This window comes from Nuphar pumila, chromosome 7 (genome assembly GCF_984573655.1).
Source record: "Nuphar pumila chromosome 7, dmNupPumi1.hap1.1, whole genome shotgun sequence".
Taxonomy (NCBI): Eukaryota; Viridiplantae; Streptophyta; class Magnoliopsida; order Nymphaeales; family Nymphaeaceae; genus Nuphar; species Nuphar pumila.
This window is the reverse complement of record NC_143255.1, coordinates 103887035-103899640: the sequence shown is the minus strand read 5'-3', so window position 1 is coordinate 103899640 and position 12606 is coordinate 103887035. Positions and strand designations below refer to the sequence as shown.

Below are 12606 nucleotides of genomic sequence, written 5' to 3'. Positions count from 1 at the left end.
TCTTTCAAAAAAAAAAATTAATTCTTTCAAAAAATATCCATACTGTGGTTATTATGCAGAAACACTTTTTTCTTTTTCTTTCGTCTTGTCTGTAAATGGGATTCACGACCCACATGTGGAACGTGCTTTCTATGTGACAGAACTTCTCAAACTTTGGAAAGTTTTTTGTTACCTAATAGCGAGTTTATGGTAGTTTTTGAGAATAATACATGTTCTTACATCAGGGCCATGGATGATAGCAGTAAGGACCCTCTTAGTGTCCCTTTGGGACGGAACAAGAATTCCTAAGTTTGGTGGTTTAAGGTCTGCAGTTGTTAGTTGGATATTCTTCAATTCAAGTGGGACTGAGAAGCTTCGAGGTGTGCAGCAATGGCGCTTTCTTAAAAGCAACAGTTGCTTCACTGGGTGCAGGAGGGTTGGATACAAACTCACTTATGGGCAAGCCTATGCTATCACATATCCTAACACTGAGAAAGCTCACATGGGGAGGGCCCTAGGGCTGGATCCTTTTTTTTTTAATGCATCAATCAAAATAACGTTCAAATGGTTTGAACGGCATTAGCATGGACAGTTTGATCTGCTGATCAAACGGTTCATGTGAGACTGGTTTGACTATCCCAAAAACAGGGGCTGGTGGAACACACAGACACACACACACACACACACACATTTTCATAATTGGCTCAATCGGTTTTATACGATCCATAATCGAACCAGATTTTTTAACAAACCACTTTCATACACGAGTGCAGAACCCATTTTAGACCTAGCCTATCACCTGAACCAACCGTAATGCTGAAACTAATGTCTACTCATCATGTTAAATTTAAACATCAGTAAAATTGTGCGTTTGGATAGAGTGAAAATTTGGAGAAAAATACTACTACTTTTTCAACCATCTTTGCCACATAAGATTATTCTATTGTTTGGTAATTTTGAAAATTTGTTTGGTAACTACCATCTCTTAGAGGTGGTAGCTGCCAAATCCATGGATTGGTAACTCCCAGTTTTCCAAATGCATGAAGTCCCTCCAACTCCCAGTTCCCAAACAGAGCATTGATGTTGTTCTAATAGGATCGTTTCCTTTATATTGGCCCTACAATCCCGCCAAGAAAATACAAAGTTGAAACCAATATAAACATAGGTCAGTGGTATACTTAAATTTTACGTAACACTGTTTGCCAGCCTCAAAAGTCATGGTGGTGACAGTGTAGCATTTATCAAGGGCAGATCAGGTGCAATCACATGACTGCCCTCCATCTCTGAGATACTGCCTGTCAGATGTGAGGCTCAACAGAAGATGGAGGGCAGATCTGGTGCAGCGGCACACTAAAGTGTGCAATGTGATTGCACCTCACCTGTGTGGCCACCACCTCTCCAAAAAATCCTCTGAAAATGTGAAATATCACAAAAGCAGCTCAAACTAGCAACATCAACCTTGAGTAGCAATGAAGCTCTTTGGCAAATACATACTTCAGGGCAACTCCCCTTACTAAACATGCTAAAGTTCTCTCTCTCTCTCTCTCTCTCTCTCTCTCTCTCTCTCTCTCTCTCTCTTCTCTCTCTCTCTCTCTCTCTTGTTCCTAGAGGACCTTACTGTCATCTTATTTTGTTTCCATGAAATTGCTATAAACCATCTAATAGATTACTCCTTTGACTGAAGAAAGAATGAATGTGGTGATCCATAACGTGATTAATACATTTTTACCACAGCTAAGAATTTAAGATGGAACCATGATATGATCATCATTTTTTCATTAAAAAACTTATAGGGAAGAAAGAATAAGAGTAGTTCCTAAGCAGAAGGGTTGCTATCTCCAACCAAATTCGATTTATGCCTTTCTACCAAAAATCTTGATAAACAGAGAAGCAGCAGCTCCTCCAGGTGGAGCCTAGACCAAACTGGTCAACCCACAGATCTGTAAAGATCATCATAAATGGAAAAGACCATCAGAACCCCAATGATGAAGACCTGCTCAACCAGGAGTATTGCGGTACGTTGTACAGAAGCCAAGGCTCGTAACACGTCATCAGGATGAACAACAAAAACCGGATGCATGGATGGATAAACAACATTCTTAATGAAGAAAGTACCCAGCATAAACAATTTCAGAATTTTTTCTTTCGCATTTTGGATATTTTGTCTGCATTTTTCTTTTTACAAGTGTTGAGATTCAGTCTCCATTCCTCTTTCACATTTTCAAGTCAATAATTAGATGCTAATATTTCTTCAGGAATCCATCAAGCCAGTGAAATTGGACGATTCAAGAACCCAGGCACTGAATAAAACAATGTTGAACCACGACCTTTACTGATAAACATGCACCTTATAAAACAAAATTACAGCTTCAATCACTATCCAGAGAAACCTGCCTATCAACAATTGTACAAATCAACAAGTGTATTGAAAAGTAAATGAATCAAATCATGAGCAACAAAAAAAATGTCATGTGTTCTTATCTATACATTCTTGGAAGTTAGAAAATTTAAGCATCACTATGTAGGTTGCTCCTTTTAAATTTGGTATAGCATCTTTTTCTTCATTCTCTAAGCTTCAGCCCATGACTCCTACACAATAAGATAATTCGTTAGGATTAACTTTTTTATTTTGCTTAAAGAAAATATCAAAACCTCAGTTTTAAGTTTTAGGATCCTTGGTAAAAATTTCAACTACCCTTTGCTCAAAGGCAGGCAGCTCGATCACAGTGCAAAAAAAACAGGTGTTGATTTGTTGATGGTTAAGGAGCAATCCATACCAATAAAATTGATTTCATAAAGAAGATTAATGATCATTTAGAATGACATGGTACAGAAACAAACAACCGCAAGTTAATGTAATGCAGTAATCAGTAGAAGCCCTTACCAGTCACAAAACAGCTTGAATAGCAGAAATATGTACAGCACAATTATGCAAGTTCATCATTGCTTCTCACATGCAACATAGTTGATGAGCTAAACCGATCTCTGTGCTGAATGCAAACTGCAATAAAAAGATGAGGAAAGAAATGCACTGATTAAGGCATAGAGAAGCAGATATATGATATGAATTAAAAGTTAAGCAGGTAGACCTATATTTCCAAGTTTAAGCATCTGAAACCATAGCATACATATGGTGAAAGTTCAAGACAACCAAGAATTCAGAAAAAAGAAATCATACAATTGTGAAGGGTTCAAGAAATGCCTAATTCGGTGGAAATGAAAACATAATTCAGAGTTGTTAAGTTGTCAAAGGGCAGAGGTAGGTGACAAAAGGAATTATGATGCATCCATCATTCAAACATCAAAGTATCAAACATTCTTTAATATTTTCAACTCAAATTATGAAGAATCAAGTATTCAATCATCAAAGTGTAAAATATTCAATAATATTTTCAACTTTGACAATACACCAAACAGCAATACTAGGTGAACTTGATTGCCTCGTCAATATAGTCGCACTATCTTAGCCAAGGGTCTTGGATTCAAAGACAAAGAAGGTAACATCCATTCCTTCACCTTGCGCAGAAAAATAAGTCAATCAATCAATATTGGATGAAAGCAATTTTTTTAAATCATTTTCTTGCATCAAGAATCCAATTATAAAGAATAGTAATTTTTTAATTTCTACATTTCAACGACTTAAAATTAAGACCGTCAGGTCTACACCATAAGGAACATTGACTGAAGAATTTCTGATCTTGGAATGTCGAATAAATTTGATGCAAATTAAGAGAGGCAGGCTCTGATACTGTAAGCTAATCCATCACCCAAAATTGAAAGCTCAAGGAGTCTTTGATATAAGAAAATTTAAGCGATCAATTAATTAAAATTAAAAAGTTGGGAATAAGAGGGCGCACACAGATAAGCCATGTGCCAGGTCTGCATGTGACCTCCTTTAGGATCACTTGATAGGAAAGATTTAAGCTAGTAATCAAAGGATCAAAACCAATGGTTCAAATAACCATATTGTAGGCAAGATCTGAATGTAACCAATCTGGAAGTGAAGCTTTCTGAGACAAGGCAAACGATGCTCTTGTGTTGAAGAACAACTTTTAGGGTGACAAGAATACTGCATGTAGAAAGCAAAAAGGAAAAAGATGCAAAAAATTTGAAAGAAAATGATCCATTATCTTCTTCATCTGCCGAAATTATCTGTGAGACTTAAAAACACAGCTTGTTGACAAGCAGAACAGAAGCTCTACTGGTGGAAAGGAGCAAAACCTTCACCGAGTCAATCATGACGTGCAAATAAAAATATCCATGTACAAATAAAAAAATCCATCTCTTGGGAACAGAAAACATGATGTTAGATGTATGCAAAACACTTTGACAATCTCACCAGGTCAACCTGTTGGATTTCTAAACTATGATTGCAATACCAACAACATCGAAACATATACTTATGTCTTTCAGCAGAGTTTTCTTTTTTAGACATTGATGTTCTACAAAAAATTTCAACTAGCATTGTTTTCCTTATAGAAAAGGGCACAAATTTGAAAACACAAGAATAACTAGGTTAATCCAAATAAGAAACTCCACAACAGCAGTATTTTCTCAATTTGAGTGACTTTTATATATTGCCTAAATTTAAAACTCCATCTATTAAAACAGAAAATATGATGGTAGACATATGCAAACCATGCAGACAATGTCACCAGATCAACCTGTTGTAATTTTAAACAATGGTTGCAACACCAACAACATCTAAACATATACCTAAAAGGACTTGAACATGACACACATCTGATGGCTTTCAGCAGAGAATTGTTTGTTCTTTTATTGTTAAAATTATTTCAACTTATGTTGTTTCCCTTCCAGAAAAAGGCACAAGCGAAAAACATAAGAATAACTAGGTTAATCTAAAATTAGAATCTCCACAACAACAGCATCTTCCCAACTTGAGTGACTTTTATATTTTGGCAAAAATTTCCAAGTTGAGTGACTACAAAACTCTTGAGATATGGTTGTTATTGTGCAGTTTGGAGTGCCATGACTTGACCTTCTACAACTTCCAAGAAAAATAAAAAAATAATGGTAAATGTGGTGGTTTGTCTTTCCAAGAGAAACAGGAAAAGAAGAAAAGGTGAAGGTTGCAACTTGTAAATTGCTCTCTCCATGGGTTGGAGAAATAAACCCGCAGCAAAGTGAAATCAGGGTTCCAACTTCCAGAACTAAAAAAAAGCCTTCAAATATTTGAAGACTGCTGAACTATGTCACATGGGTGCGGGTGCGGGTGCGGGTGCGGGTGCAGGTGCAGGTGCAGGTGTGGGGATGCGGCACTTTAAAAAAACATGGGTGCGAGGGTGCGGCAAAAAAAATGGATCCGGGTCGGATTCGGATTCGACCCGGATCCAAACCTGATAAAACATAAGTTGTGTGCTTTAAATAAGCACGCAGGGTAGGGTTTCTATTCGAGAAACCCTCCCCACGCTGCTCACTCTCTCTCCTCGCTCGCCTTCTCCCCCCCACCGCAGGCTCCCTCTCTCCCGTTCGTTTTCCGGCCACTTGACGCCAGCAAGCCCCACGTCTGGCGAGCCCTACGTCCGGCAAACCTTGAATTTCTAGCCACCCGACGCCAGGTGCCAGCGATGCGACCTCCGGCCCCCTTTCAGGTGAGCTCCCTCTCGCCTCTCTCTTTCCTCGTTGTTTTCTTCTTCTTCTTCTTCTTCTTCTTCTTCTTCTTCTTCTTCTTCTTCTTCTTCTTCTTCTTCTTCTTCTTCTTCTTCTTCTTCTTCTTCTTCAAGCGAGCCTCCCTCGATGGTTTTTTTTTTTTTTACATATCAGGTTGACCGCACCAAGTGCCGCACCCTCACGCGCACCCGCATTGCGTCGAAGCAGGTGCGGCACCTGGTTAGCCGAATCCCTGTGACATAGCTGCTGAACAATGTAAATATATGGAAAACATTTGAATAAGGTAGTTCGTTATCAATTGAAGACTCTTTTACATTAAATAGTTTTGGCTTACTTTCTTTAAGATCTAAAAACCAATAAAACATATACACAAATCAAACCTTTATCCATCAATTAGCTAATCAATAATATAACACAGTTAAAAGAAAAACAAGTTAGTAATTTTGTGTTCTCATGTTCATACTGATAAACAAAACATCATATACTAATTTTCTTTTCAAAAGAAGTTGCAATAGCCTAATAGAAACATAAAATATTGATAGAAAAGTTGCAATTGCATAGCTTGTCATGTTTAATTAAACAAATATTAGTTACAATGCAATATTTCAATTGAGCATAAAATACAATATAAGATTTGAAAGGTTTCCAAACGATCAATTGAACCTTCCATATGTATAAATGAGCCAATCCATACCTGCAATTTTGTGGAACCCTCCATGATGATAACTGGAGTCTTTTCTCTCTTGGTGGCAAAGACATGAATTTTCTCCAATCCTCCAACATTATTCTCATATCATGTAGCTTGCTACTAAGGCCCACACAACAATTTGCATGCATTGTACAGACTTTATTGCACAAACTATCGTGGTATAAAACTCATGAGTCATACTATGAAACTTTGGGAGAGGGTGATTGAGTCTAGGTTGAGGAAGGTTGTCATGATATCGGAGAATCAATTTGGTTTTATGCCTGGAAGATCAACTATGGAAGCTATACATCTTCTTAGACAACTTATTGAGAGAAATAGAGAGAGGAACAAAGATTTGCATATGGTTTTTATTGATTTGGAGAAGGCATACGATAGAGTACCTAGGGACAATATCTGGTGGACAATGATGAAGAAAGGTGTTTCTCTGAAATACATTAGTATAATTAAGGATATGTATGAAGGAGTAGTAACCAATGTCCGCACTTGTGGAGGGGTGACAACCAATTTTCCTATAACGGTTGGATTACATCAAGGATCTGCTTTAAGCCCTTTCCTTTTTGCTATAGTGATGGATGAGCTTACGAGATCAATTCAAGAAAATGTGTCGTGGTGTATGTTGTTTGCTGATGATATTATTTTGATTGATGAGTCTATAGTTGGGGTTAATGCTAAGTTAGAATTATGGAGACAGACATTGGAAGCAAGAGGTTTTAAGTTGAGTAAGAGTAAGACAGAATACATGGAATGTCGGTTTAGTAAGCAACGAAGTAGTGATGGGAGTGTAGTGAAGCTTGGTGAGCAAGAAATTCTGGTGGATAATTGTTTCAAATATTTGGGATCTATCATTCAAAAGTATGGAGAAATTGATGGAGATGTAAATCATATGATAAAGGTTGGGTGGATGAAATGGAAAAGTGCAACTGGAGTGTTGTGCGATCGTAGAATGTCATTGCGGTTGAAGGGAAAGTTTTATAGGACGACTATTAGGCCCGCTTTACTATATGGTACGGAATGTTGGGCTGCCAAGAGACATCATATTCAAAAAATGAGGGTAGCTGAGATGCGTATGCTGAGATGGATGTGTGGAAATACAATAAAAGATAAGATTCGGAACGAGGAGATACGTAAGAAGGTAGGCGTTGCACCCATTGAAAATAAGATGAGAGAGAATCGTTTACGGTGGTTTGGACATATTCGGCGAAGGCCTAATGATGCTCCAGTTAGAAGGATAGAGAAATGAGAAAATATATTAGTTAAAAGAGGTAGGGGTAGGCCTAGGAAGACATGGATGGAGGTGATAGGAAAGGATATGAATGCTTTGAACCTCACCGAGGACATGGCATTGGATAGAAATGATTGGAGGAGAAGGATTCATGTGGAAGACCCAGAATGATTTTCTTTTTTGGTTCATATCGCCGACCCCAATTGTTTTGGGATGAAGGTGTAGTTGTTGTTGTTGTTGTTGTACAGACTTTATTAAAATCCTTGCTTGGCTCACAGAGACCACCAAAGTACATTGTAGTTAAAAACCTGATCTGTAGTCCTATTTCTTTAATAAATGGATCGTATTTAATGTAATTAAGCACATCCTGGTCATGATGCCCTGGGTAAAGCTCTCTTGACAAATACCAGAACTTATAAAATTCTATAGTTCTATTATTGGACTTCACAAAAGCAAACCCTCCATTAGGAATATTTTGAAAATTAAGTGAACTGCCAAAAAAGTGATCACAAGCTATCTGAAAATCAGCATTTAAGTAAAAGTGTGGAAAAGGATCACGAAGCCAGAGGATATAAGCATCCTGCATTAACAGTGAAACAAAAAATAAGAAACCTTGATATGGAAGCAAGTATTTCAACCAATAAATCATATTAGGTCTAAAAGAATTTTCCACAATCATCCAGATATTGCTTGTATGTTGCCTAATGTAACTAAGCAATAGCAACAGTTGATATTAATCATCTACTTACAAGCAAAGCTATCTCAGAGACAACCTAGAAAGAATGTAAAAATATGCTCCCCAGTATTATTGTGTCCTAGAGGTTAACCACGAACAGGTCATATATATGCTCTTAATGTCTAGAACAAAGTCAAATCATGCTTTTATTAGAAGATGAAGGCATTTCATATTTGACATTTGATTTTCAATTTCCTTACTCAATTACTTGAACTAAAACCGTTCCAATTCAACATTTTTAAAGTACCTAGCCTGCTCTGCCACAATGATGGTGATGCATTGGTGTTGGCCGTTGATGTGTATGCAATGTTTTGTATTGGAAGTAGGATTGCCCAAGGGAAGAGAGAAATATGTATACTTACTGTGAAATTCATAACCCTTCTTTTTAAGCTACCTACCCACACCATTGTCAGTCTCTCTCCATCTGTCCCCCAAATAAACTCTTGCCTTCTGTCTACTTACCATTTTCTCAGATATCCAGTCTGACATGTTCCGTAAGTATCTTATAACAGAGATACAGATGTTGGAATATGGACCATAATGATGACTAAAACGAGTACTTAAAAAAGGTATGATGAAATGAACAACTAAACAAAGGCAAAGCAACACAATAACACATGCTAAACGTTTTCGATTCAATATGGTGTGACAACCACTCAGAAACCCCTCCTGGGCAAATATTGAAGCATAGGCTCATTAATACAGTTTTATATGCTGCCACACATGTCAAATTATGAATCTCCCATTTCTCTTGCCAATGTTGCTTGAATACCTACTAGTGTTAATTGTTGTTGCCACTATATATGGTCATATCCTCTGGTAAACTCATTGTACATTACCACAACAAAAAAGAGACCCTCTAGATCTTTATATGCCACACAAACATGGGATAATTTTTTATAGATCCTCTGTGCCAAACTAGTTCTAGGCTACCAAAATTCCACATTAGGGTAAAGAAAACAACGAATAGAATAATTGGACAATCACATACATAAGAAGCAACAAAACCAACACTGAAAGAACATACCGTGAAAAGAAAATTGTAGCCCATTTCAAGCACCAAACTCAAGAAATCAATCCTCCTCCACATCATCTTCAAGTAATCAGGACTCATAAAGAACTTCTCACCACCAGAAAAAACAACTCCTTCAGTGACCAAGGCAAGGCAATGGCTATGGGTAGCCAAGCACGGGGCAAATGCATTCTGATCCAACGCAATGACCACCAAATGATCCAGAAGTCTGCGAGTGTTCTCACCACTATGGAAACTCTCAAGAAAAAGGTCAAATACTGAACCTGGAACAGCCCACGCTTCATTTAAGGTAGTCAATATAACTGTTCTATCCTTCATAGCAGCCTTCGCCAAAACACTCCGGATCCTTGCATCCTCATTATCCTGAACAAGATAACTACAGATGGTTAAGCTTTGCAAGAATTTTACTTGTCATCTAGTTCAACCGTAAATCATTCCCTCCAAGTAATGTGGATCAAGCACATTATGCTGCTAATTGGTCCATTATATTACTGAATAAATATTTCATGGGTCTTTATTTTTTTTGTCTTACTACAAATTACTTTTCACTTCAAAAAAAAAAAATTTCAAGGCCAAGATTTTAGTTCATGTTCCCTGTCATTGCGGGAAGCTTTTTTTCCCATAGGGAAAAAAATAGCTTTCCCATTTCCTAACAATGAAAGGAAAGAGGCGAAAAAAGGGTATGAGACCATGAAAGGAGAGCCCCAGCAATCCACAACTAAACGAAAGTGATGAAAGTTTAAAATGGCAAAACATTGATTATAGATTTTACATTGAGATCTTCAAAATTTCCATTTTTATCTAAAAAAAATTCATTTGTACCGAGCCCCAGCAATACACCCTCAAAATGATAGTGACGGAAAATTAAAATAATAACCTATCAACTATGTCACATGGGTGCGGGTGCGGGTGCGGGTGCGGGTGCGGGTGCGGGTGCGGCACTTTCAAAAAACTTGGGTGCGGGGGTGCGGCAAAAATATAAAAAATTATATATATATATATATATATATATATATATATATATATATATATATATATATACATATATATATATAAAGTCCAAATGTTAGACATAAATGACCTTGGGTGCGTTGACTGCACCCAGGTCAGGTTGACCACATCGGGTGTGGGTGTGATGCGGGTGCGGCACCTAGTTGGAGAGTCCCCGTGACATATTGAGGAATGTTTGGTATCTATGATATGACTTATGACATTTATGGAATGAAGATGGAAAATCAGCATTTCACAACTTGAGTGATAGAAGAATATAATGCCTAGTTGCCTACACAATGGAAGTGTCTGTGCACAAGTAGACTGAGGATCAATCTTATGATATTTTCTCTGTTGTGTGGAATCTGTGGATACATTAATATGACGCAGAATATGGTTATTTCATGGGCTTATCCCATTAAGAATCTCATAATGGTATGGATGCGGATATAGCATGAGTAAGCACTAAGCAGGAATCTTATGGTGTAGCTTGTTTGCCTGAAACTGTTACATGATTGTGATGAGATTGAATTGGCAAGAATGTGCATTCTCCATGTTTCTAGTCTGAATTCTTTTCAACCCTCTTCACCAATGTTAATACAAAACACAAAAACTTTTTATTGCACTTCTTGTTAGTAGCAAATGATATCGATAAGTGGTATTTCCTTTTGACTCTCAAAAACTTTTTATTGCATTTCTCTCAAAAAAAATTATGTCCGAAAATTGGACGAAAACGACCCTGGGTGTGGTCAACTCACTCAGGGTCGTGTTGACCGCACTGGGTGCTGCACGTGCACCCGCGTCGCATCGACACGGGTGCGGGTGCGGGTGCGGGTGCTTTGCGGGGCACCTGCTTTGCCGAATCCGTGTGAATTAGCTATCAATCGAGTTCTTAAAAATTATCTTTTTTACTATACATTTTCATTTTTTATCCGGTTTCAGTTTACTCTGGGTAAAATAGATTTATACATAACAGTGGAAATGATAAAACTAAAAAATTTATCTAAACAATGTCAAACAGTAACGTAAACAAAAGAAATCGTAAAAATAAATCAATAAACTCTCGTGAATTCAACTTAAAAAATAACAGATAGACACCTGAAAATTTTCTCCTAATTTTTTATCAAAAAAATGTTCCCGAGTGCTGGAAAAGATTTTTCATTATATTCAGATAACCCTACAAGAACATGATAACTTTGCACGAAATGTGTCCTAAAAAAGACAACGAGAGTGCCCATACCAAAAAAGAAAGAAAAATGTAGACAAAGAAGAATAAAGACAGTTCCAGAATGCAAAAGAAAAACCGTCAAAGAAAGAAACAAATCATCAATCAGAAAATTTTAAGATGAAAACGGAAGCATATAAAGATGCACAAGCTTCAGCAAGGCAAACAACAACAACAACAAAAACAAAGAAAAGAATCAACAAAACAAACTAAAACGTCAGAAATTCGTGAAAAAAAAATCGAAATGGCAATCGAAATACAAAATTCCTGCTAATTAGCACTAAAAAAAGCAGATTTCATAAAGAAAAAGGCCGAAATTCAAAAGATTTTAAGGCTAATTGCCATAGTGAGCAAGAGAAGCGCAAAATCAGGAAAACAATTGCTATAAAATCCGAAACTCTACCAAAAAAACAGAAGAAACACTCACCGGATCGAAGCTCCCGAACGAGACACCAGAGGCGTTGTCCGTCGTCTTCAGGCCGAGCTTATCCAGCAAGATTCCGGCGGCGGGGCTTGAGAGAAACCGGACGGGGCCCGCGACGCCGTAGAGCAGAAGGCCGGAGAGGGAGAGGATCACCGGGAGCAAAAAGGCGGGCAGGATGGAATTGATCGCACGGGGCATCGCATGCGGCGTCCGGTCTTCGGATGCGTCCATAGGGAGTCGTCTCAGAGAAGAAGATGAGGGTGGGGAGGGAGGAGGGGGGCGAGGAGATCTCTTCATCGTATCCGCCCCTTCGAGATTTATAGATAAGGGCTTCGGTTTTCTCGGGAGAGGCCGGAAGATCAGATGGAAACCGTGAGTAGTTCGTGCCTATCTTCTCCTTCTTCTTCTTCCGCATCATCTCTCCGAAGAGGGAGAGAGTGAGAGAGAAGAACGCCACCGACCTCTTTTCTGTGTTTCGGAGGAGGGAATTTGGAGAGATTTGAAAGGTATTACCGGAAACGAAAAAGGAAGGAATCCAAAAAGTGAACTTGAGGGAAATGGGAATTCCGTTTCCCACTTTACAGAATTCCGGCATTTTTTTCAAATTTTTTTTTTTATGTTTTTCCTTTTTTTTTAATGAAGCCCACGCTTTGGCGC

General features: G+C 38.0%; 1 protein-coding gene across 1 annotated transcript; it reads right to left on the bottom strand.

The window, feature by feature from the left end:
* Nucleotides 1-2383: 2383 nt before the first annotated feature.
* Nucleotides 2384-12356, bottom strand: LOC149832727 (uncharacterized protein At4g15970-like). The gene is made up of 6 exons (XM_090012563.1): nucleotides 11953-12356; nucleotides 9305-9673; nucleotides 7788-8121; nucleotides 6305-6455; nucleotides 2864-2980; nucleotides 2384-2568 (listed from the first exon to the last, which is right to left on the bottom strand). Exons 1-5 carry the CDS (start codon nucleotides 12244-12246, stop codon nucleotides 2953-2955), a joined length of 1176 nt encoding a protein of 391 aa, XP_089868689.1. The 5' UTR covers nucleotides 12247-12356; the 3' UTR covers nucleotides 2384-2568; nucleotides 2864-2952.
* Nucleotides 12357-12606: the final 250 nt, after the last annotated feature.

What these genes read in the sequence shown, in the direction of transcription:
- LOC149832727 (XM_090012563.1), bottom strand. Translation starts at nt 12,246, where the DNA reads ATGAAGAGATCTCCTCGCCCCCCTCCTCCCTCCCCACCCTCATCTTCT. An exon ending in CGTTCGGGAGCTTCGATCCG is followed by an intron (nt 9,674 to 11,952) that starts GTGAGTGTTTCT and finishes TATCTTGTTCAG; the next exon opens with GATAATGAGGATGCAAGGAT. An exon ending in CAAGGATTTTAATAAAGTCT is followed by an intron (nt 6,456 to 7,787) that starts GTACAACAACAA and finishes TGTGCAATAAAG; the next exon opens with TCTGTACAATGCATGCAAAT.